General features: G+C 40.6%; 1 protein-coding gene across 2 annotated transcripts in view; it reads left to right on the forward strand.

Annotated features, from left to right (window-relative positions):
- The window catches only part of LOC148845705 (serine carboxypeptidase 1-like), a 42,566-nt gene that overhangs the window by 7,205 nt on the left and 10,379 nt on the right, over positions 1–24,982 (forward strand). Inside the window, exons 10-12 of one of the 2 annotated variants that reach the window (XM_088953667.1) lie at positions 634–699; positions 837–955; positions 9,576–9,868. In XM_088953667.1, the coding sequence (XP_088809793.1) occupies positions 634–699; positions 837–955; positions 9,576–9,672 (282 nt within the window). In that variant the 3' untranslated portion in view covers positions 9,673–9,868. Of the gene's footprint in view, positions 1–633; positions 700–836; positions 956–9,575; positions 9,869–24,982 lie in introns of those variants that run through there. The other variant, XM_088953666.1, reaches the window with a different exon arrangement.

The following is a 24,982-nucleotide window of genomic DNA, read 5'->3' on the forward strand; positions in this document are numbered from 1 at the left end:
AAGGGAAGGATCTTTTTAACTGCTCATATGAATAGAGGAAGAGGCAGCTGATTGCTACTTGTTATGCTTTTCTCTCTACATCCATTATCTCTTTCTCTTCCTCTCTTTGATCTCTTCTGTTTCTCTTCTTCTATATATAGCTCACAGCCATGCATCTGTACAGCCTGCCGGTATCATCTTATGGATATTATAACATCAGCCCTCAAGAAAGTTCTCCAAAACACCTAATAAAAGATCTCCCTGCTCTGATACCAACTTGTGAATCACTTCAAGTTAAGAAGTAAAATCGAAGAAGAGAAGAATAAGAGAGTAAGAAAGGAGAAAAGACAAAATAAGAGGAAGATTTGGGGCAACAAAAGTATGGCCATATGCTCCATAACCATGACTAAGCAGAGGGTTAAAATTAGACAAGATGAAAAGACAATAATGACCTTGATTACATTCTAGAACATCTTTCAACAGTATTGCTGGTGAACCAGATAACTCTACATCCCTATTACATTCTTGAGTCTATGATTAACTTATCTGTGGTCACTTGATTATCTTGTTGAGTAAAATAATTATTGGATTTGTTTATTTACCCTCTATATTTTCTTAAAACTAGCCATTTAATCAATTACTGGGAAAATGTAGGATGATGAAGTTGCAACTTCATGGCTAAACAAGGAAGAAGTCAGGAAAGCAATTCATGCTGAAGAGGTGGATTTAAATACTAATTTATCTCCATTCTGTTATGTCATATGCACTTCAATCTTAAAGCAGTCGATCTGTCCAGTTATCAAATATTGCCTATTTACATCGGTGATTGGTGATTTCATTTTTTTTTTTTGGCAAAGGCGTTGGTGGTTACTTGGGAGTTATGTGCATATAAGATCAACTACTATCATGATGCTGGAAGCATGATCAAGTATCACAGAAGCCTCACTTCCCAGGGATATCGGGCTCTTATATTCAGGTATCCTGTCAAGAAAACCCAGTTGTTTTTTGATCAGTAAAGAAGGATAAATTATATTAAAATGAAAAAAAGAGATTACAGCCAGTAGGAGAACACAAACACAACAATCGGAAAGAATTACAAAACTGCCCAGAATAGATTTTGTCTACACTCCTTGTTTTATTAGTGAGTCAGCCATTCCATTTGCAGTCCTTCTAATCCAAGTGAAAGTGTAATTGAGCTCCCTTGCTAAACTTTCAATCTCTCGCAAGGAATGTCTATAAATCCAGGGAGTGTTACCTCTGAAACAGGACCAAGAAATCACCAGTTTTGAATCTCCCTCAACCTCCAAATTTTTAAAATCTGCTTGTTTGGCTAGTTTTAATCCCTGCAAAAGAACATGAAACTCAGCCTTTATGGAGTCACCTGCCCCTATAGGCCCTGAATACATGCCAGAACTTTGTTTGTTGAGTCTCTGAACACACCCCCTATACCTGCAAATCCCGTATTCCCTATGGAATTGCCATCAAAGTTCAACTTTAACTTATTTGCAGCAGGGGGTTTCCATTCCATCACCATCTTTTCTTTCCTCTTAGTTGAACATGCCACTTCTTTCCAAGCCCGCAGGATATCAGCCACAGGGAAGCTTTGGAACAGCTCAAGTGTTTTTATCCAATGGGAAACTTTTATCTTTACAACTTCCACCAACTCTTCTTTTGGTCTGCACTTGCCATTGAATATTCTTGCATTCCTTTCCTCCTAAATCGTCCATGCCACAGCTTCCCTCACTGATTTCCACATTGTTCTTCCCCTCTTTGTCGGCTGCCTTAGGAAGTTTGGGTTGAAGAGGCTCACTACATCCTGTGGGGAGCTCCACCCGCAACCAAACAGAGAGTAAATAGACTTCCAAACAAAAAGCAATAAGGACAAGTGAGAGAGGGATTCACCATTTGCAAAACAAAGAAAGCACACATGAGGGGAGAGGCACATATGAGGCCTCTTTTGAAGCATATCACAGACTAGAAAAGCTGAATTGAGGTTATCAAAAAGGCTTAATAAGCTTTCACACTCATTATCCCTTAGACCTCTCCTAAACCCAAAGTCACAACTCACAATGGATTGAGATAAGGCGATGAAACTTGAGATAGGTCTCTTCTTATAGTCAGAAATCAAGTAAAGATCGGGGAAAAGAGAATAAAAAGGAGAGTCACCCCACCAAAGGTCTTCCCAAAACAGAACCCTGGAACCTCAACCCACATCATATCAAATGAAGTTAAGAAAAGTTGGATATACCTCTTGAATTGCTTTCCAAGGAGAGTTCAAGGTAGATGTCGGAGTGACCTTTGCATCCTAGCCATTATCCCTTAGCCCATGAGTGCTTTCAATAACATTGCGTCATAGCCTGTTTCTTTCCAATAGAAACCTCCAAAGCCATTTTCCTAGCAACGAAAAATTCCTGTGAATTAAATTCCCCCACCCTAAACCTCCCTCTTCTTTTGTCTTGCAAACTTGTTCCCACTTTACTAGATGGTCTCTCTTTTCATCCTCAGGCTCCTAGAGAAAGTCCCACATAAGCTTCTCTAACTCCCTTGCTACCCTCACCGGGACTCTAAAAGTGGACAAGAAATAAATTGGGACGTTCGCTAATGTTGCTCTAATTAAGGTTATCCTTCCACCAATGGATAAGTAATTTCTCTTCCACAGCCAATTTCTTCATAAATCTCTCCACCACTGGTTTCCAGAAAACCTTTGATCTAGGGTTTCCACCCAAGGGTAAACCTGGGTACTCTAAAGGCTATTGTTTGATCTCACACCCCAACATCTTTGCTATCACCCTTAGACTTTCATCATCCAGATTTATTCCTGCTACAGAACTCTTTCCCCAATTTATCTTCAAAGTGGAGACTAATTCAAAGGAACTAATGACTTCTTGCAGATTTGAAGTAGATTCAAGGTTGCCTTCCTCACAAAATAAGATGGTATCATCAATGAACTACAAATGAGTTACAACAACCTCCAAGCTTCCTACCCTCTAGTCTTTAAACATATTATTCTGATCTGCCTTCAAAATCATCTTGGTTAGGACGTCTGCAATTAATGCAAAAAGGAAAGGAGAAAGGTGGTCCCCTTGCCTCAATCCCCTTTTTGCTGGAAAGTAGTCTCTTGCCACACCATTAATCAGTATCAAATACTAGGAATGGCAGTGGGACGGGGATCATGTTCCCCGTCCTCGACCCCGACTCTGAAATTAACCCCCATCCCCGTCCCTGATCCCCGTCGGGGATAAAATTTGTCCTCCATCCCCAATCCCCCCCGATGGGGATGGGTTCCCTGTGAGGACCCAAATCCCCAAAATGTTTTTAGATAACAGTATTTTTTTTAAATAAATTTACTTTAAATAAATAAAAAAATTAATTTATAAATAATGTTTTAAATATGTTTTGATATATATATATATATATATAATATAAATAAATAATATATATATAATCGGGGTCAGGGTGGGATAGTGACCTCAATCCCCATCCCCGACCCCGACTGGGGATTCCTATTAATCTCCGTCCATGTCCCCGCCCAGCCAAAGCAATCCCCATCCCTAGCCCCATCGGGTCGGGGAAGTCGGGTCCCCATTAGGGATGGGGAAAATTGCCATCCCTATCGAATACTGTATAGACCTTAGACAACCCTTCATCCACTTCCTCTACCTCTCCCGTAACCGCTAACCAAATTGTTTTTTATTGTTAGTTTTATTTTAATACACACTACCAATATTTCCTTGCTAGCAACAATATCTTCCATCTTAATGGCTCTAGGTCTATGCATGAATGCTAGCTTACTTATCCCAAATAATTTAAGCTTGTACTAGAGCTGAAGGAGAACATCCAGTTGGAATATATAAATGGTTATCTTATGAGTTAACCATGTTACTAGATGAAATCGTAGTTGTCAAGGCAACACCTAGGTGACACACTAACACCTAGGCAACAAGGTGCCCTTGGAGGCTCACCTCGCCTAATTGCCAAGTAGTTTTGTGCATTGTGTTATAACATACTATATTCTTAATTTTTTGATATTATAATTATAAAATGGATATTATTAAACTAAAAAATTCATTTTGTGCATTTATATACTGATTTCTTTTTATTATTTTCTAATTTGTTAGGGTTTAATCAACAAAAATATTGCTAAATGTTGCGTTTAACCCTCAAAGACTTCAGAACCTGAACCAATAAGTATGGAAGAACTTAAATTTTGTCTAATCAACACATTATCTTCTTTTCCTATAACAAAATAGGGGTTCAACATCTATATTTTTTTTTTGAATTTTCTTTTCTTTCTTCCTTTTCTTATGATTATGTTGATTTTCTGTTCTTTAACATGAAGTTTATACTTTTCTTATGAAAATTATGGATAATCATTGAGGAAATATAGTTATGAAACCTAGGGAACTACCCTAAGATAAATGTTTTTTTGCTTAAAAAAATCCATCGCATAGGTGATGTCTGGTGCCCGCCTAGGCAACTAGGTGATAAGGCACCCCCCTGTTGCCTAGCCTTGCCTTGGTGCCTTGAAAACTATGGATGGAATCTATTCCAGATGCCGTACCATGCTTTGGGAAGAAGAATTCTGAGCCAAATATCTATATGGGCAATAACTAGACTTTTAAGAAGTATAACAATTGTTGTAATGTGTAGCGGCCTAGTGGGGGCATTTCTGCCTTTTCCCATTGTATTTGTTATAAGCTGTCGCGCTAAGTATAAATACTAACTTAGGTGCTGCCAGCCACTGATTTGAATAGGTTTTCTTTTCTCCTCTCTCTTTTTCCTTTCTCTCTTCTCTCTTCTTGTTCTATCGAACTACATGGTATCAGAGCACTGATCTGGGTGCAGCCTTCTCAAATCGTGTTTTCTTTCCTTTTTTTGAAATCTTCTTTTGATTGAGGACTCCATCACATTCTTCATTTGGGCGCAACCTTCAGCCCTTGTTTTTTTTCTTTCTTCTCTCTTGGTCACTGTACCAAGAAGAAGGGTATGGTGGCAGCTGAATGCAGTAAAGGTTCTCTCTAGATCTGTGGTGGCAACCAAATGTAGTAAGGTGTTTTTCTGGGTTTGTGGTGGCAGCCGAGTGCCTTTGTTTTCTGAGGTTTCTCTATGTTTTGTTGGTTGTGGAAGCAAGGTATGTACTTTACATTCATGCGTAAACATTTGACCACTGTGAATGTCACAGTTTGAGGTTGTAGGGGCTGGTTGTCTCCTCCTCTTATAAACTGAAGTGTTTCAGCTAAGAGTTATTGACCTACAGTCCTGTTGAACCTATATTTTGGAGCCTTCTTATTTTTCAGAAGAAAAAATCCTCTATCTCATATTGGTTTTTTGAAAACACAGCAGTAAATTTTTTTGTGGAAATAGCTGAGAGGGTACTCGGGTATCTGAAGAAATATCCAGGAATTGGGTTACTTTTCAAGAAAAATGGTCATATGAAAGTGGAAGTCTACACAGATGCAAATTGGGCTGGAGCAGTTGATGATAGGAAATCAACTAGTGGATATTGTACTTTTGTCGGTGGAAACTTGGTCACTTGGAAAAGCAAAAAACAAAGTGTAGTAGTTAGATCTAGTGCTGAGGCCGAGTATAGGGCCATGGCACATGAAGTTGCTGAAGTACTATGGGTAAAGAATTTGATTGGAGAGTTGGGCCTCTCTATTAATGGCCCAATGTCTCTCTACTATGGCAACAAGGTAGCCATTAATATTGTAGCCAATCTAGTTCTTCATGACAGGGCCAAGCATATTGAAGTTAACGAGCATTTCACAAGGGAGAAACTTGGAAAGGGGGAAGTTTGTACTCTTTACATCAGTTCCAAGGAACAACTAGCTGATGTTCTTACAAAGGGTCTTTACCATTTGTGACATAATGAACTGTGTGACAAGCTTGGCATGATTGACATATATGTTCCAACTTGAGGGGGAGTGTTGTAATGTGTAGCGGCTTAGTAGGGTCATATCTGCCTTTTCCCATTGTATTTGTTATCAGCTATCACCCTAAGTATAAATATTAACTTAGGTGCCGCCAGCCACTGATTTGAATAGATTTTCTTTTCTCCTCTCTCTTTCTCCTTTCTTCCTTCTCTTCTTCTCTCTTTTGTTTTCTTGTTCTATTGAACTACAACAACTTCATTATTTTTATTAAAATCAATTAAGGTTCTGAATATGCAGTTTAAATTATGCTTGATATCTTAATCTTCAAATTTAACACCTGATTAAACAATTGTAGGCCCTATAAGGAGTTCAGAAAGAGGCGTTCTATGCATAAGCTTGCTTCTATGACATGAAATGCATATCTAGACATTATAGAATACCATATATGAATAATTAGCAATTATTATGTGATAATGAGAAAACAAAGTTGTGGACTAATGTCTGGCCTCTTGACTACAAGTCTACAAGAGAAGGAAAGAACCTACCATCTATTTGTGTAGATAAAAGCTTCAATACAGTAACTTGTAAAAAGTTAAAAGAGATTTCAGGGATCATTTTCATGGGAATTTGGAATTACTAACTGATTTTCAAAACCAAATCAAGGTGCAATAGGCTGTATTCTTTGTCTATGTAATTATACTTCCCTTGGCCAGATGCTTTTTGACTCTTCAAATACATGAAAGTCCTGCTCAAGCTTCATAAATAAATTTCTCAATAAATTAATGCAGATCTATTAGTAGGTGCTAAGAAGCTGCTCTTCTGTTTAGAAAGCTTATCTATCTTTTAGAAATCCATACTGGAATTCTGTTGAGTAATTTCAGACTATAATTGGTCATTAGTGGAAGGGGAATAATGTGCTCTCGACAGTTTTCAGACTGACCACACATTGTAGGTTTTTGGTTTTAGGTATTTGCACTAAAAAATGGATACATTTTATTCTTCAAGACTTGCAAGTTCCTTTAGGTTGTTATAGATTGAAAGAAGATACTTTAGAATGATATAGTGTCAGCAAAGCTGATCTACTAGTATTTAAACTTGAGAAGTTATGTAAATACCCCTATTGGCATATATCTCAGAATTTCCATACTACCCCTCAAGTGGAGCATAGATATCTATCATGTCAACTTGCTTAATAAAAGATCAAGGAAGTTTTTCTTTTGTCCAGTTTTGTTGTGGACAGAAAATGTGGGTTTTTTGTAGGTAAGGCATTAAGTAGTGTCAATGAACCAGTTTTGGGTTGGATTCTGTCCAAATCAAAATCAATTTGGACGGATTGGAGGGACTGGGACCATTCCAGGCATAATGGTCCAAAGTATTTATTTTGGATTGGATTGAACCTGGTCCATCCACAATGGATTTATATTGGAGGTTGAATTGAAGATAAGAATATAGGTGTCAATGGACCAGGTTTAGGTTGGAACTGTTGAAATAATTTAGTTATTTGTGTTAGGGTCTGTTTGTCTAGTTAAAACATTTTTTATTTTCTGTTATTTCTGTTATTGTACTCACTTACAGCAGGGGCACAAGAGTCTTTTCCCTTCTTATTTCTGCCGCCCTATAAAGCCACCAACACATGTTCCATTGCTCCAAACCTTTTCTTCTTCCTTCTTATTTTCTCTCTTCTTCCCATCTCTTCTCTACTTACTCATATTTCAATCGGATTTATTGCCAAGATGGTATCAGAGTAAGGCTGTTGAATCTGGGCGACCAAGTTTTTTCTCTTCAAGTTGCTGAATCTGGGCGGAACAGGGGACCGAATCTGGGCTGATCAAATCAGATCTGCCACTGGTACAACCCTAAAGTTTTCTTTCTTCTTTTATTTCTTTCCTTGGTCGTGTACCAAGTGGAGAACAAATGAATCCAAACCTCTGAATGTCGATAGACTTTTGTGAGGGTTATACCTTTTTTTTTTATTTGTTAGATCGTGTGATCTTGTACTTGTGAAGAAGTGACTGTAGGTCATAGATGACCTGTTTTCTCTGCTCATTAGTCTGATTTCATGTGTGTTAGGATTTCTCTTATTGATTAATGTTGTGGTGGAACTTACTGGAAAACCAGTAGGCTGGGACTGTTCTTCATGCAGATCTGAAAATTAGTCTCGTCATAGTTCTTCTTTGAAAATTGGTGTTGTTTTTTGTGCTCAGGTTAAGTCTAGAACTGAATTGTTGTGTGTGGAGCTTTTGTCGATATAAGGAGGGATCCTAAGTTGAGAGTTTAGATAAAAAAACCGTGTTTACCATGTCGTCTGAGAATTCTGCTACTTCAGAGATTTCAGGGAGCCACAATGGAGTGAGTGGGGGAATGGATATGAATTTCCCCATGGCTGTTATTTCCTTTGATGGTCTGAACTACCTTGAGTGGTCTAGGGGAATAAAGCTCTACATCACTGCTAGGGGGAAAATAGGATACATCAATGGGAGAGTGAAGGAACTGAAGAACGGAAGTGCTGAATATGATAGGTGAAACCAAGAGAATAGTATGGTGATGCCATGCTGCCACAGGTAAGGAAGACTTTTATGTGGGTTGAAACTGCTTGTGAGATATGGGAACAAGCAAAGTCCACCTATTAAGAGCAGAGACACTTTGCCAAGATATACCAATTGCAAGCTGAATCCACTACTTTCAAGCAGGGGGAGAGGAGTCTCTCGATGTACTATTCTGATTTGACATCGATATGGAAAGAATTTGATCACTACCAGAATGTGAATTGGAAGTGTGATGAAGATGTAAAGGCGTATAAGTCACTTGTATCTCATCAACGGGTCTTTGCCTTCCTCCTAGGGCTGAATTCTTCATATGAGTCTATCAGGGTGCAGATCTTGGGTAGTAAAGATTTGCCATCAGTTCAGGAGGTGTATGCCTTAGTGCAGTTAGAAGAGAGTAGAAGAAGTGTGATGAATTGTGTAGAGGGGGAGTCGGTTTCCCTAACTGTTCGGGGAAATTCAGATACAAATGTCAGAGGTGCTTTTAAGAAAGGTGACACTCTCAGAAGAGAACAGATGATAAGAATAAACTTTGGTGCACTCACCGCCAGAAGACAAGACACACTAGAGATACATGTTGGGATCTCCATGGAAAACCTAATTAGGCATAGGATTTGGGTAAGAAGTCAACACCTGATCAGGGCAAGAAACCAAGTCAGTAGAATTAGAAAAAGTATAACTCAGCTAATATGGCATCTCCAGAGACTAGTCCATTGGTAACTCAAGAGAGGCATCCCAGTTCTGATCCCAAAGAAGAAATAGCAACTCCTGTCGTGACCATTTGGAATTGTATGATAGGACTCTCCGCCAGATGGATTCTGGTCCTACTCCCTCTACCTCTTTTGCGTCTACATCAGGTAACACTGCCACTGCCTTCCATATGTCATCTCATACCACTGATTCTCCTTGGGTTATTGACTCCGGAGCTTCAAACCACATGACCGGTAAGTCAAATTTATTTCAGACATATAACCTTCTCTCTGGGAGAGATAAGGTGAGACTTGTTGATGGTTCTTTCTCTACCATAGCTGGCCAAGGTACCATACCTCTCCCACTCGGCCTTACCCTTTTTAATGTACTGCATGTTCTGAAATTACCTATAAATTTGTTGTCCATTAGTAGTATAACTCTCTCCTTGAATTGTTCAATCACTTTTTTTCCGTCTTCATGTGTGTTTCAGGATTTGGCCTCGGGGAAGACAATTGGTAGAGGAAGCATGGTGGATGGTCTCTACGTGTTGGAGAATAAAGCTGGTTTTGTGGCTACAGAGTCCATGAGTTTGTCCAGTGAGAGTCAAGCCTATTTATGGCATAGTCGTCTTGGTCATCTTTCTTTTGAGTCATTAAAAGTTATGTTCCCAAAGTTGTTTGAGTCCTTGTCAGTGAGTCAGTTACAATGTCTGACTTGTCAATTGAGTAAACATTGTAGAAGTTCTTTACCTTTGAGAAATAAAAGATCTGAATTTCCATTTCATATTGTTTATTCTGATGTTTGGGGCCCTGTTACTCTGCCCACTGAGGTTGGATATAAGTACTTCATTACCTTGACAGATGATTACTCTAGATACACTTGGGTTTACCCTATGCGATATAGAGATGAAGTGCCAAAAATTGTGAAAGTCTTTCAACGCATGGTGTTCACTCAGTTCCAAACCGAAATCCATATCTTCCAGTCGGACAATGCGAAGGAATACTTCCATAGTGATCTCATTGAATTTTTTGCTTCGAGTGGATCACTTCAACGAAGCTCTTGTGCCAGGACACCCCAACAAAACGGTGTTGTTGAACGAAAGAACCATCACCTTCTCGAAGTAGCTCGTGGCTTATTAATTCATATGAATGTGCCAAAACGTTTTTGGATGGATGCAATTTTGTGTGCTACATATATTATCAACCGTATGCCATCTCGGTTACTAGAGTATAAGGCCCACATCAGCTTTTTTTTCCTACAGCTCCGTTGTCCATCATTCCGTGTCTTTCAACGTCGCGATAAAAGCCAGCAGAGTTCAAGTGCCGTGGAATTTGACACTATGCAATCAACATCATCGGATTCGCCAGAGGCAGATCTGTTTATCAGCCAGGTACACTTGCTCCTATTGATATGCTTGTTCCTCTCAATGTTGATTCCCCTGTCATCAATGATCTTGATGCTTCTATTGTTAAGAGAAAGGGTGTTAGATCTTGTACCACTAATCATCTTATCTCTAATTTTGTGTCCTATGATCACATTTCACCTTCATTCCGTGCATTCCTCTCTTCTGTGGACAGTGTCCCCGTTCCTAAGAATGTGGCATAAGCTTTATCTAAACCTAAATGGATAGATGCAATGCAGGAAGAAGTTGATGCATTACACAAAAATGACACTTGGGAGTTGGTGGATCTTCTTGAAGGGAAGGAACCAGTAGCAAGATGAACTCTATCAGGATTCTTCTTTCATTGGTAGCAAATCTTGACTGGGAACTTCACCAATTGGACATAAAAAATGCTTTCTTGAATGGTGACTTGGAAGAGGAAGTGTACATGACCTAACCTCCAGGTTTTTGTGCCAAAAGCAGTGAACAAAAGGTGTGCAGGTTAAAAAAATCTTTATATGAGTTGAAACAATCACCTCGGGCTTGGTTTAGTAAGTTCCACTTAGCAGTTCAATAGATGGGGTTCAAACAATGCCAGTTAGATCACACTCTATTTGTGAAAAAAGGTGAAGGGAAAATTGCAGCTCTAATTGTGTATGCGGATGACTTAGTGATCACAGGAAATTAGGAGGCTGAAATACGGAGACTAAAAAAATTCTTAGCCACTCAATTTGAGGTGAAAGATCTAGGCCCCTTACATTATTTCCTTGGAATTGGAGTTGCCCACTACCACAATGGCATCTTTATTTCCTAACGGAAATATGTACTAGATCTACTAGAAGATACAGGCAAGTTGGGGGTAAAACCAATTGACTCACCAATTTAATCTAATCATCAGCTGGGAAACAATCAGGGAGAGTTTTTGAAAGATGTGAAGAAGTTCCAGAAACTCGTAGGGAGACTCTTGTATTTGTCTATGACCAGGCCTGATATTGCTTATGCAATGGGTGTCCTTAGTTAGTTCATGCACAATCCTAGGACAACTCACTTTGAAGCTGTAGAGAGGATCCTTAGATACCTTAAGAAGATTCCCGGAGCTGGTTTGCTGTTCTAGAAATATGGACACTTAAAGGTGGAAGTATATACTGATGCTGATTGGGCAGGAGCAGTTGATGACTGAAAGTCTACCAGTGGGTATTGTGCCTTTGTAGGAGGAAACCTGGTCACATGGAAAAGTAAAAAACAAAGTGTGGTGGCTAGATCTAGTGCTGAAGTAGAATATAGAGCGATGTCTCATGGGGTTGCTGAAATCATGTGGATAAGAAATTTGTTAGGTGAACTGGGTTTTGTAGTGAGCAATCCTATGTCACTCTACTATGACAATAAAGCTACCATCAATATTGCTGCTAATCTAGTCCTGCATGATAGGACGAAACACATTGAAGTGGACAAGCATTTTATTAGAGAGAAACTTGTAAATGGAGAAGTGTGTACTCTATATGTCAGCTCAGAAGAACAACTTGCAGATATTTTCACCAAAGGTCTTCATCATGTGCGGCACAATTATTTGTGTGGCAAGTTGGGCATGATTGACATCTATGCTCCAACTTGAGGGGGAGTGTTGAAATAATTTAGTTATTTGTGTTAGGGTCTGTTTGGCTAGTTAAAGCATTTTTTATTTTTTGTTATTTCTGTTATTGTACTCACTTACAGCAGGGGCACAAGAGTCTTTTCCCTTCTTATTTTTGCCACCCTATATAATATAATAGAAGCTGGCGCCACCAGCACTGTTCCATTGCTCCAAACCTTATCTTCTTCCTTTCTTTCTTCCTTTCTCTCTTCTTCCCTTCTCTTCTCTACTCCCTCATATTTCAATCGGATTTATTGCCAAGAGGAACAAATCTCAATTGAAATCAATTTGAACAAATTGGATGGTCCTGACATTGAATTGGACTGGTCCAAAATGGTCTGGAGTATTCACTGGATTGGATTGGCCCTGGTCCATCTGTAATGGACTCATATTGGACCAAATCCAGTGCAATTGACACCCCTAGGGCCATGTTTTTTGCAGAATCCATATAGTATTACAAGAAGGGTGGAGCCAAGAAGAAAGTCTTTTGACTGGTATAGGGATTTGGAAGTTTGTATGCAATCTGTTATGAAACCACCTAACCTGCAAACTGAAGTAAAAAGAGAGGGAAAGAATTCCACAAGTCAAGGCCAAGTTTTTACCGAACTCAAAGATGTAAATCAATCCTCAAAAATTAGGTGTAAATTTGAAAATTAGAGAGAAAAAGGAAGAAGAAAAGTAAGAGCAGCATTACAAGAGAAGAAGATGGTGAAAAGAGGAGGAAGAAGAAGAAAGGTTCAAATTATTCTTCCCTTTCTTCTCTAATCCTTTTTATTAAGAATTAATGTTAAAGTAATTACAAGCATGCCCTTAAGTGGGCGGCCAGCTAGGCAGTAACATAAAGAGATCAAACAAAAAAGAAATAACAGGCCCATTAAGAGAGGCCCATTAGCTAACAAGAAAACGAAAAGATATTACAAGAGAAGATACTAGGACCCATTCGGCCTAGTCTCTTTAACTCCCCCTAAAGCTGAGCATAGATGTCAGTCATGCCCAACTTGCTTATATAGTGTGTCATTTTCCCTCTCGGAACTCCCTTGGTTAAGATATTAGCCAATTGTTCGTCTTTTGATGATTTATGGAGAGAGAGAGAGAGAGAGAGGTACGATTGAGAGAAAAAGCTCATACTGGCTGTTGCCAGTCTTCTATTTATATTAACTTAATGAAGGAATAGAAATTACAAATGCCCCTGGTGGCATACCCTAGAACCAAGATAATAAGAAAAAAAACAAGTAACTAACTGACAGTATCCTAAGAAATCAGCCTACTAACAACAACTATAAAGTAACAATTAAATAGGCCTTACAACACTCCGCCTCAAGTTGGGCTGAATATGTCTATCATGCCCAGCTTGTCACATAACTCATTGTGCCGCGAGCATGGAAGCCTCTTTGTGAGAATATCAACAAGTTGTTCCTTGGAGTAAACATAAAGAATGCAAATTTCCCTTTTTTTCCAATTTTTCCCTTATTAAGTGTTTGTCCACCTCAATGTGCTTGGTCCTCTCATGTAGGACAGGGTTGCTGGCGATGTTTATTGCAGCCTTGTTGTCACAGTAAAGGGACATAGGACTATGAACAACAACTCCAAGCTCCCCTAGAAGATTCTTTAGCCAAAGGACTTCAGCCACCCCATGTGCCATAACTCTATATTCAGCTTCAGCGCTTGACCTTGCTACCACACTTTGTTTCTTGCTTTTCCAGGTCACCAGATTTCCTCCCACAAATGTGCAATACCCACTAGTGGACTTTCTGTCATCTACAGCTCCTGCCCAATCAACATCTGTAAAGACTTCCACCTTTAGGTGATTGTGTTTACTGAATAGTAGGCCTGTTCCTGGATATTTCTTCAAGTATCTAAGAACTCTCTCTGCTTCCTCCATGTGTGGTTTCTTAGGAGAGTGCATAAATTGTCTTAGGACCCCAACGGAATAGGCAATGTCTGGACGGGCCATGGACAAATAAATCAGCTTTTCCACTAACCTTTGGAACTGTTTCACATCTTTCAGAGGTTCACCAACAGTCACCTAACTTGTGGTCCGCATCCATAGGAGTATCTACCGGCCTTGCACCTAATTTGCTTGTATCCCGTAATAGATCAAGGGTGTATTTCCTTTGAGAGACAAAGATACCCTTTTCTAAGTGAGCAACTTCAATCCCAAGGAAATACTTCAGGGGGCCTAGATCTTTCACTTCAAATTTAGATGCAAGGAATTGTTTCAAGTTTTGTATCTCTGAGCTCCAACTTCCTATAATGGTGATATCATCCACATATACTATCAATACAGCAACCTGTTCCTGGCATCTCTTCACAAAGAGTGTATGATCAGACTGACATTGTTTGAAGCTCATCTGTTGAACTGCCATGTGAAACTTACTGAACCAGGCTCTAGGAGACTGTTTTAAGCCATAAAGAGACTTTCGCAGCTTGCACACCTTATTTTCACTCCCCTTGCCACAGAATCCAAGGGGTTGAACCATGTATACTTCCTCCTCTAAGTCACCATTCAGAAAAGCATTCTTTATGTCCAGTTGATGCAATTCCCAGTCAAGATTAGCAACTAAGGACAAGAGAACCCTAATTGAGTTCATCTTAGCCACTGGGGCAAAAGTCTCATCATAGTCAACCCCATATACTTGTGTGTATCCTTTGGCTACTAATCTTGCTTTATACCTTTCAACTGTTCCATCTACCTTGTACTTAACCGTGAACACCCATTTACACCCCACAGGGTCTTTCCCCTTTGGAAGATCCATCAATTCCCAAGTCTGATTTTTGTGAAGAGCATTAATCTCCTCCTTCATGGCATTTGTCCATTCAGGGCATTTTAAGACTTCTGCAACATTTATGGGAACAGGGATGCGATCAACTGCAGATAGGAAGGCACGGTATGAGGGGGAAATGTGATCATAGGAGACAAAATGGGCAATGGGGTGTTTGGTAGTGCATGACCTGACGCCCTTTCGTTGGGCAATAGGAATGTCAAGGTCATCCACAGTAGGAGCAGGGTTAGGGGGTGGACTTACTTCCTGGGAGTCTAATGGTGTCGGTTGCTCAGTGTTTGGCTGCTCCATATCTCTATCACACCGTTGATCTCTATGACGTGTACGTTGGAAGACACAGAAGGGAGTAAGGTCCGGAATAGAAGGAAGAGATACCTGAACCTGCTTCTCCTCTTCCACACTACAACTCTCCCCCTGAGGAGAAGAAGGGAAGAATGGCTCAGACTCAAAGAATGACACATCCATAGACACAAAAAACTTACGACTAATTGGATCAAAGCACCGATACCCTTTTTGAGAGGAAGGATACCCCAGAAAGACACAAGGAATGGACCGAGGATCTAACTTACCTCGGGATGGAGACAAATCATGGACAAAGGCACGACAACCAAAGACTCTCATGGGGATGGAAAATAAAGGAGACTGAGGGTACAATAACAGATGAGGGGCCATGTAGTTCAGCACTTTGGAGGGCATGCGATTGATGACATAAGCGGCTACAAGTATAGCATCTACCCAAAACCTTTTTGGAACATTCATGTGTAACATCATCTCACGAGCTACCTCAAGGTGTCTGTTTTTCCTTTCTGCAACACCATTTTGTTGTGGTGTTTTAGCGCATGAGCTCCTATGAATAGATCCGTGGGAGGCAAAGAACTCATTGAGCTCCCCATGGAAGTATTCCTTTGCATTGTCGGATTGGAAGATCTGTATTTCAACATGGAATTGCATAAACACCATCCTTTGGAAGTCTTTCACTACTATCTTTGGAACTTCGTCTCTACTACGCATAGGATTTACCCATGTATAGCGAGAGTAATCATTGATCAATGTGATAAAGTACTTCAATCCGCCCTCAAAGATTAAATTGGTAGGCCCCCATACATCAGAATACACAACATGAAAAGGAACATTTGATCTTTTATTACTTGAGTGAAAAGTTGTTCTACATTGTTTGCTCAACTGATACATTTGACACATGAACTCTGACACTGAACGTGACTTAAATAAAACTGGAAACAAAGACTTTATTATTTCGAAAGAAGCATGACCTAAACAACTATGCCACAAAAAATTTGACTCTTATTTGACTGACTATGTGACTCTGAGGATGACACCGAGAGACCAGCTTTGTTGTCGAGAATGTAGAGACCATCCATTAGGCTTCCTCTATCAATCGTCTTCCTAGAAGTTAGGTCCTGAAAAACACGAGTCAGCAAAAAAGGTCACACTGCAGTTCAAGGAGCTTGTAATGCTACTAATTGAAAGCAAATTTATAGGAAGTTGAGGGACATGCAATACACAATTCAAGTTAAGGCCATGGGGAAGAGATATTGATCCTTGGCCTGCAATGAAGAAAAAGAACCATCTGCAAGTCTCACTCTATCCCTTCCTGACAAAGGGCTATAAGACTGAAACAAGTTCGGCTTACCGGTCATGTGGTTGGAGGCCCCTGAGTCAATGATCCAAGGGGAATCCGTGGGAGTGACATGGAATGCAGAAGTCGTATTACCTGAAGTAGATGCAAATGAAGTAGAGGGAGTACCAGTGACTGCGTTGTCCATTTGTTGCAAAGCTCTACCATAAGATTCCAGGTGCTCTCTGAAGGAATTCATTATATCTTCCTTGGGGTCAGACTTATTAGGGTGGTCCCGGGTACTACCGGCAACCTGAGTATCTTGGGTTGCCACATGTGCTGTGCTCATTTTCTTTTGACCTTGACCTTTACCCTGTTCTTGATTCTTTGCTGCCCACTTGGGTTTCCTGTGGATGTCCCAACAAGTGTCACGTGTATGTCGTGAATACCGACAGTGGGTACAGAACAACTTATCTTTATCATCAGTCTTCTTAGTGTCACTTTTCTTTCCCACGGAGTTATTATTCATCGCAGCCAAAGCAACTTGTTGCTCCCCCTCAGCTGTAACCATTACATTCCGCTTGCTTTCTTCCGATTGAACAAGGGAGTATACCTCATGAACTGTAGGCAACTCTTTGCTTCCTAGGATCTGTACCCTCAATGGTTCATATGCAGGACTCAGTCCCAACAAGAAAGCAAACACACGTTGTTGAGAGACCAGCTTCTTGTAGGCCTTAGCATCATCATCATGTTTCCACTCTATAGCTTGATAATGATCCATTCCATATGGAGGTAAGGGCTGAATAATATGAAGACAAACTACGGTTTCTCTGTTTACATGTTGAAGATTCATCTTGTAACTGGTAAACCTCGGCATAATGCCTTTGCTCAGAATAGGTAGTTCTGGCCTGTTCCCAGATCTCACTAGCGGTGTCTGCCCACATAAAGTTCTTCTTCACATCAGGTTCCATGGTTGCGAGGAGCCAAGACATCACCATACTGTTTTCTTGGTCCCACTTATCATGTTTAGCCGTCTCACCCTTGGGTTCTTTCACCCTTCCATTAATGTAACTAGCTTTACCCCTTGCCGTTACATAGAGTTTTACGTTCTTTGCCCACTCCAGGTAGTTTAGATCATTTAAAGGGGTAATTGGCATGGGAAAAACCATGTTTTCACCTCCCATACTCGCTGTGTTGCGGGTTGGTGTAGCCCTTGATGAGGTTGATTCATAATTTTCCATCGGATACTATTGAAAAACAATCCAAACACCACCCAACTACACAACAGCCACAATCAGAATACCAACCCTCAAGGAATTTACTTTTAGGATGTGAGCAAGAGAACAAAAAGCACTGTTGAGAACAACTCTGAGAAGGTTCAGTCAACACAACCAGTCATTAAACCAGCCCGGTAATCAGTTCAACACCACCAAGACAGACATTACTATCAGTCTGACTGTATTTCATACAGTCTAACCATCCAACATCCAAACAAATACCTATATAACCGAGGAATGAGCCCTACACACCATCGGCCAAAGAAGACTGAAACCAAAAACACACCTGTTCAACACTTGTACGAAGGTGCTAACCTGAACTTGACTTCACATCATCGAACAGAGGAGGAAGGGAGTCTGTACCAGCATCGCCCTTCTCCGACTAGGGTTTTCTTAGTATTACGACCAAGGAAAAAACCACAAAAACTGCTGCCAGAAAACTGCTAGAGTTTCTGCCAGTAACCTACTAGGGTTTCCCTGTCTTCCACGTCCAAAACTTTTAAAGAAGGAAACCTTGCTCAAAACAGGAGGGATCGTAGATCTTTTACAACCCAGAAAACCTGCTATGATACCATGTGATGATTTATAGAGAATGGGAGAGAGAGAGAGAGAGAGAGAGAGAGAGAGAGAGAGAGAGAGAGGTATGATTGAGAGAAAAAGCTCCTTCTATTTTGTTAGAATAATGTTAAAATAACTTAGTTGCAGATGTTAGGGCCTGTTTGGCTAATTAAAGTGTTTTTTTTATTTCATTTTTATTTATGTTATGTCTGTTATTGTACTCAGGGGCACAAGGGTCTTTTCCCTTGTATTTTCTGTCGCCCTATATATAGTAAAATAAACACTGGCGCCGCCAGTACTGTTACATTGCAAACCTTCTCTCTTCTCTTCTCTTCTTCTTCTTCTCTTCTCTTCTCTCCTCTTCCTCTTATCTCTTGCCGGCCACACTTCAAGATGGTATCAGAGCGGGAATGCTGATTAAAAGAGAGCAGATCGATCAACCCTACTGTCAAGAGAAGATCGGCCAACCCAAAGAACAGATCGAACAGACTGGTAGAACAAAAATCTGATTCTGGACTACAGAATAGCTACAACTGGTACAATTCTCCCTATTTGTCTCTTCTTTACTCTCCTTGGTCATGTGCCGAGTGAAAACCCTATGAATCTGGGGTGGCTGAATGTTGTCGAACCTGTGTAACCCTAGTTTTCTTGGATCGTGTGATCCTGTTCATGTGTTAAGACAACTGTAGGTCAATGATGACCTGTCTTCTCAATGGTTTGAGTTGACTATAAGTAAGAAGGATCTCTCCTGCTGATTAGTGGCTGTTATACATTCTGGAATTCTGGTAGGTGGGGACTGTTAAAACTATACAGGTCTGAAATCTGTCGAATATTACCTCAGTTTTTGTCTGGAATTTGGTACTGTTTGTGCTCAATCTGGCTGGTAAACCCGAGTGTGTGGGTGTGAACTGAGTGGAGCATTGTTTTGTGGAGTAAGGAGGGGTCCTAAGTCCGTTGTTTGGGACTGATTAACTACTTGACCATGTCGACTGAGAATTCTGCTACTTCAGAGATCTCAGGGAGTCACAATGGAGTGAGTGGGGGGAATGGATATGAGCTTTCCCATGGCTGTCATTCCCTTTGATGGTCTGAATTACCTTGAGTGGTCTATGGGGATAAAACTCTACATCACTGCTAGGGGGCGAATAGGATACATCAATGGGAGAGTAAAGGAACCGAAGTATGGAAGTGCTGAACATGATAGGTGGAACCAAGAGAACAATATGGTGATGTCTTGGCTCTTGGTTTCAATGCTGCCACAAGTAAGGAAGACTTTTATGTGGGTTGAAATTGCTTGTGAGATATGGGAACAAGCGAAGTCCACTTATTCAGAACAGAGACACTATGCCAAGATATATCAACTACAAGCTGAATCTTCTACCTGCAAGCTGGGGGAGAGGAGTCTCTCGATGTACTATTCTGATTTGACATCAATATGGAAAGAACTTGATCACTATCAGAATGTGAATCGGAAGTGTGATGAAGATGCAAAGGCCTATAAGTCACTTGTATCACAGCAACGAGTGTTTGCCTTCCTCCTAGGGCTGAATCCGTCATATGAGTCCATCAGGGTACAGATCTTGGGTAGTAAAGACTTGCCATCAGTCCAGGAGGTGTATGCCTTGGTGTAGTCAGAAGAAAGCAGAAGAAGTGTGATGAATGGTGTAGAAGGGGAGTCAGTTGCCCTAGCGGTCCGAGGAAATTCAGATACAAATGTCAGAGGTGGCTTTAAAAGGGGTGACACTCAGAAAAAATCAGAAGATAAAAGCAAGCTTTGGTGCACTCACTACCAGAAGGCACGACACACTAAAGATACATGTTGGTATCTCCATGGAAAACCTAAATGGGCACAGGATTTGGGTAAGAAGTCAACACCAGATCAGGGCAAGAAACCAGGCCAACAGAATAAAAAAAGGTATAACTCAGCTAATATGGCATCGACAGAGACTAGTCCTTCCGTAACTCAGGAGAGACATCCCGGTTCTGACCCCAAGGAAGATATTATCAACTCCCGTGAACATTTGGAATTGTATGGTAGGACTCTCCGGCAGTTGGATTCTGGGCCTACTCCTTCTACCTCATTTGCGTCTACATCAGGTAATGCCACAGCCTTCCATGTGTCATCTCATACTACTGATTCACCTTGGATTATTGACTCCGGAGCCTCAAATCACATGACCGGTAAGTCAAATTTGTTTCAGACATATAACCTTCTCTCTAGGAGAGATAAGGTAAGATTGGCTGATGGCTCTTTTTCTACCATAGCTGGCCGAGGCACCATATCTCTCCCACTTGGCCTTACTCTTCCTAATGTCCTGCATGTTCCAAAATTACCTATTAATTTGTTGTCCATTAGTAGTATTACTCACTCTTTGAACTGCTCAGTCACCTTTTTCCGTCTTCATGTGTGTTTCAGGATTTGACCTCGGGGAAGACGATTGGTAGAGGAAGCATGGTGGATGGTCTCTACGTGTTGGAGAATAATGCTGGTTTGGTGGCGACTGAGTCCACAAGTTCGTCAAGTGAGAGTCAGGCCTATTTATGGCATAGTCGTTTAGGTCATTTTTCTTTTGAGTCATTAAAAGTTATGTTCCCAAAGTTGTTTGAGTCCTTGTCAGTGAGTCAGTTATAGTGTCAAACTTGTCAGTTGAGTAAGCATTGTTGAAGTTCTTTACCTTTACGAAATAAAAGATCTGAATTTCCATTTCATATTGTTTATTCTGATGTTTGGGGCCCTGTTACTCTACCTATTGCGGCTGGCTATAAGTATTTTGTTACTTTGATTGATGATTATTCTCGATACACTTGGGTTTACCCTATGCGATCTCGAGATGAAGTGCCACAATTGTGAAAGATTTTCAACGCATGGTGTTCACTCAGTTCCAAACGGAAATTCATATATTCCAGTCGGACAATGCAAAGGAATATTTCCATAGTGATCTCACGAAGTTCTTTGCTTCAAGTGGGTCACTTTAGCAAAGCTCTTGTGCCAGCACACCCCATGGTTTGGCTGAACGGAAAAACCATCACCTTCTCGAAGTTGCTCGTGGTTTGCTAATTCATATGAATGTGCCAAAACAGTTCTGGATTGATGCAGTATTGTGTGTGACATATATCATCAATCGCATGCCCTCTTGGCTACTAGAGTATAAGGCCCCACGTCAGCTCTTGTTCCCTACAGCTCCGTTGTCCACCATTCCGAATCGTGTTTTTGGGTGTCGTTGTTTTGTCCACAACCTGTCACCTACCCGTGGTAAACTTGACCCTCGGGCTATTCCTTGTGTTTTTCTTGGTTACCCTTCATCTCAAAAGGGGTATCGTTGCTATGATCCCATTGCCCGCAAGTACTATGTTTCCATTGATGTCTCATTCTTTGAGAGTCAACCGTTCTTCTTGGTTTCTCCTAAGGGAGAGAGTAGGGTTGAGGAGAAACAGGCGATGACTCAGATTCAACTACCTCCTTTACCCAATCCTCCTCCGTTCCGGGTTTTTCATCGTCGCCATAAGAGCTAGCAGAGTTCAAGAGTCATGGAGCCGGACACTATGCAACCAACATCATCGGATTCACCCAAGGCAGATCCGTCTCATCAGCCAGGTACACTTGCTCCCATTGCTCCTTTAAATGTTGATTCACCTGTCACCAATGATCTTAATATTCCTATTGCTAAGAGAAAGGGTGTTAGATCTTGTACCACTAATCATCCTATCTCTAATTTTGTGTCCTATGAGCATGTTTCACCTTCGTACCGTGCCTTTCTCTCTTCTGTGGATAGTGTCCCCGTTCCTAAGACCCTGGCAGAAGCTTTGTCAAAACCTGAATGAGCAGATGCAATGCAGGAAGAAATTGATGCCTTACACAAAAATGGTACTTGGGAGTTGGTAGATCTTCATGAGGGGAAGGAACCAGTGTGGTGCAAGTGGGTGTTCACAGTGAAACACAAAGCTGATGGAACTGTTGAAAGGTACAAGGCTAGACTGGTAGCAAGAGGCTTCACACAGGTATATGGAGTAGACTATGCTGAGACTTTTGCTCCAGTAGTGAAGATGAACTCTATCCGGATTCTCCTTTTCTTGGCAGCAAATCTTGACTGGGATCTTCACAAATTGGACATCAAAAATGCCTTCTTGAATGGTGACTTGGAAGAGGAAGTGTAAATGACCCAACCCCCAGGGTTCTGTGCCAAAGGCAGTGAACAAAAGGTGTGCATGTTAAAAAAGTCTCTATATGAGTTGAAACAATCACCTCGGGCTTGGTTTAGTAAGTTCCATTTAGTAGTCCAACAGATGGGATTCAAACAATGCCAGTCAGATCATACCTTGTTTGTGAAAAGAGGTGAAGGTAAAGTTGCAGCTCTTATTGTGTATGTGGATGACATAGTGATCACAGGAGATTGGGAGGCTGAAACACAGAGACTAAAAAAATTCTTAGCCACTAAATTTGAGGTGAAGGATCTAGGCCCCTTACGATACTTTCTTGGAATTGAAGTTGCTCGCTCTCACAAGGGCATCTTTATTTCCCAACGGAAGTATGTACTAGATCTATTAGAAGATACAGGCAAATTGGGGGTAAAACCATCTGATTCACCTATTGAACCTAATCACCATCTGGGAGACAGTCAGGGATAGTTTTTGAAAGATGTAAAGATGTTCCAGAGACTCGTGGGGAGACTTCTGTATTTGTCTATGACCAGGCTTGATATTGCCTATGCAGTGGGTGTCCTTAGTCAATTCATGCACAACCCGAGGACAACTCACTTTGAGGCTGCAGAGAGGATCTTGAGATATCTCAAGAAGTTTCCTGGAGCTGGTTTGTTGTTCTAGAAACACAGTCACTTAAAAGTGGAAGTATATACTGATGCAGATTGGGCAGGAGCAGTCAATGATTGAAAGTCTACCAGTGATTATTGTGCCTTTGTAGGAGGAAACCTTGTCACATGGAGAAGCGAAAAGCAAAGTGTAGTGGCTAGATCCAGTGTTGAAGCAAAGTATAGAGCGATGGCTCATGGGGTTGTGGAAATCATGTGGATAAGAAATCAGTTAGGTGAACTGGGTTTCGCAGTAAGTAATCCTGCGTCACTCTACTGTGACAATAAAGCTGCCATCAATATTGCTGTTAATCCAGTTCTACATGATAGGACGAAACACATTGAAGTGGACAAGCATTTTATCAGAGAGAAACTTGAAAGTGGAGAAGTGTGCACACCATATGTCAGCTCAGAAGAGCAACTTGCAGATATCTTCACCAAAGGTCTTCATCATGTGCTGCACAAAGATTTGTGTGACAAGTTGGGCATGATTGACATCTATGCTCCAACTTGAGGGGGAGTGTTAGAATAATGTTAAAATAACTTAGTTGCAGATGTTAGGGCCTATTTGGCTAATTAAAGTGTTTTTTTATTTCGTTATTTATTTCTATTATGTCTGTTATTGTACTTAGGGGCACAAGGGACTTTTCCCTTGTATTTTCTGTCACCCTATTTATAGTAAAATAAACATTGGCACCACCAGTACTGTTACATTGCAAACCTTCTCTCTTCTCTCCTCTCTTCTCTTCTCTTCTTCTTCTCTTCTCTTCTCTCCTCTTCCTCTTATCTCTGGTCGGCCACACTGTCAAGATATTTATATTAACTTAATGAAGGAATAGAAATTACAAGTATGCCCTTGGCGGCACACCCTAGAACCAAGATAATAAGAAAAAAAAAAACAAGTAACCAACTGACAGTATCCTAAGAAGTCAGCTACTAACAACAACTATAAAGTAACAATTAAATAGGCCTTACAACACGTCTGATGTGATGAATGGCAAACAAACTTCTCCTGAGGAAATTCTTTCCCTTATAAAATGCCTATCAACCTCAATGTGCTTAGTCCTATCATGTTGAACAGGATTATGTGCAATATTGATAGCTGCTTGGTTGTCATAGTAGAGCATCATTGGTTTCTCGTAGTCAACCCCCAATTCCTCTAAAAGGGATCGTAGCCACAGTAATTCTGACACACCATGTGCCATTGTCCTGTATTCTACTTCAGCTGAGGATCTAGCTACTACAGACTGTTTCTTACTCCTCCATGACACAATGTTCTCAGTGACCAGAGCACAATAACCTGAGGTGGATCTTCTATCATCAATACATCCTGTCTAATCAACATCAGTGAAAGCTTCCAGCTTCATGTGTCCATGTTTGGCAAATAGAATACCTTTCCCTGGAGTACCTTTCAAGTAACACAGAACCCTTTTTAGCAGCTAAATGAGTATCTCTGGGAGAATGCATAAATTGACTAATAACACTTATTGCATAGAAAATGTCTAGCCGAGTCATGCAAAGATATAACAACTTCCCAAGCAGTCTCTGAAACACCCCCTTATCAGATAAAAGGTCACCATCTGTAGCTGAAAGCTTATGATTGGGATCAATAAGAGTGGAGATTGGTTTAGCTTCAAGTTTACCAATCTCAGCAAGGAGGTCAAGGACATATTTACGCTCAGAAATGAAGATACCATCCTTAGATCTAGCAACTTCAATGCCCAAAAAATACCGAAGATCTCCCAAATCTTTGATCTCAAATTCAGAGTTAAGAAACCATTTTAGTTTACTGACTTCTTTAGCGTCATTACCCGTGACCATAATATCATCAACATAAACTATCAAGAAGGTCACCAGAGAGCCATTTCTCTTAAAGAATAGGGTATG

This window comes from Nelumbo lutea, chromosome 7 (assembly GCF_056320005.1).
Source record: "Nelumbo lutea isolate HS-2025 chromosome 7, American lotus-T2T, whole genome shotgun sequence".
In the NCBI taxonomy this organism is placed as follows: domain Eukaryota; kingdom Viridiplantae; phylum Streptophyta; class Magnoliopsida; order Proteales; family Nelumbonaceae; genus Nelumbo; species Nelumbo lutea.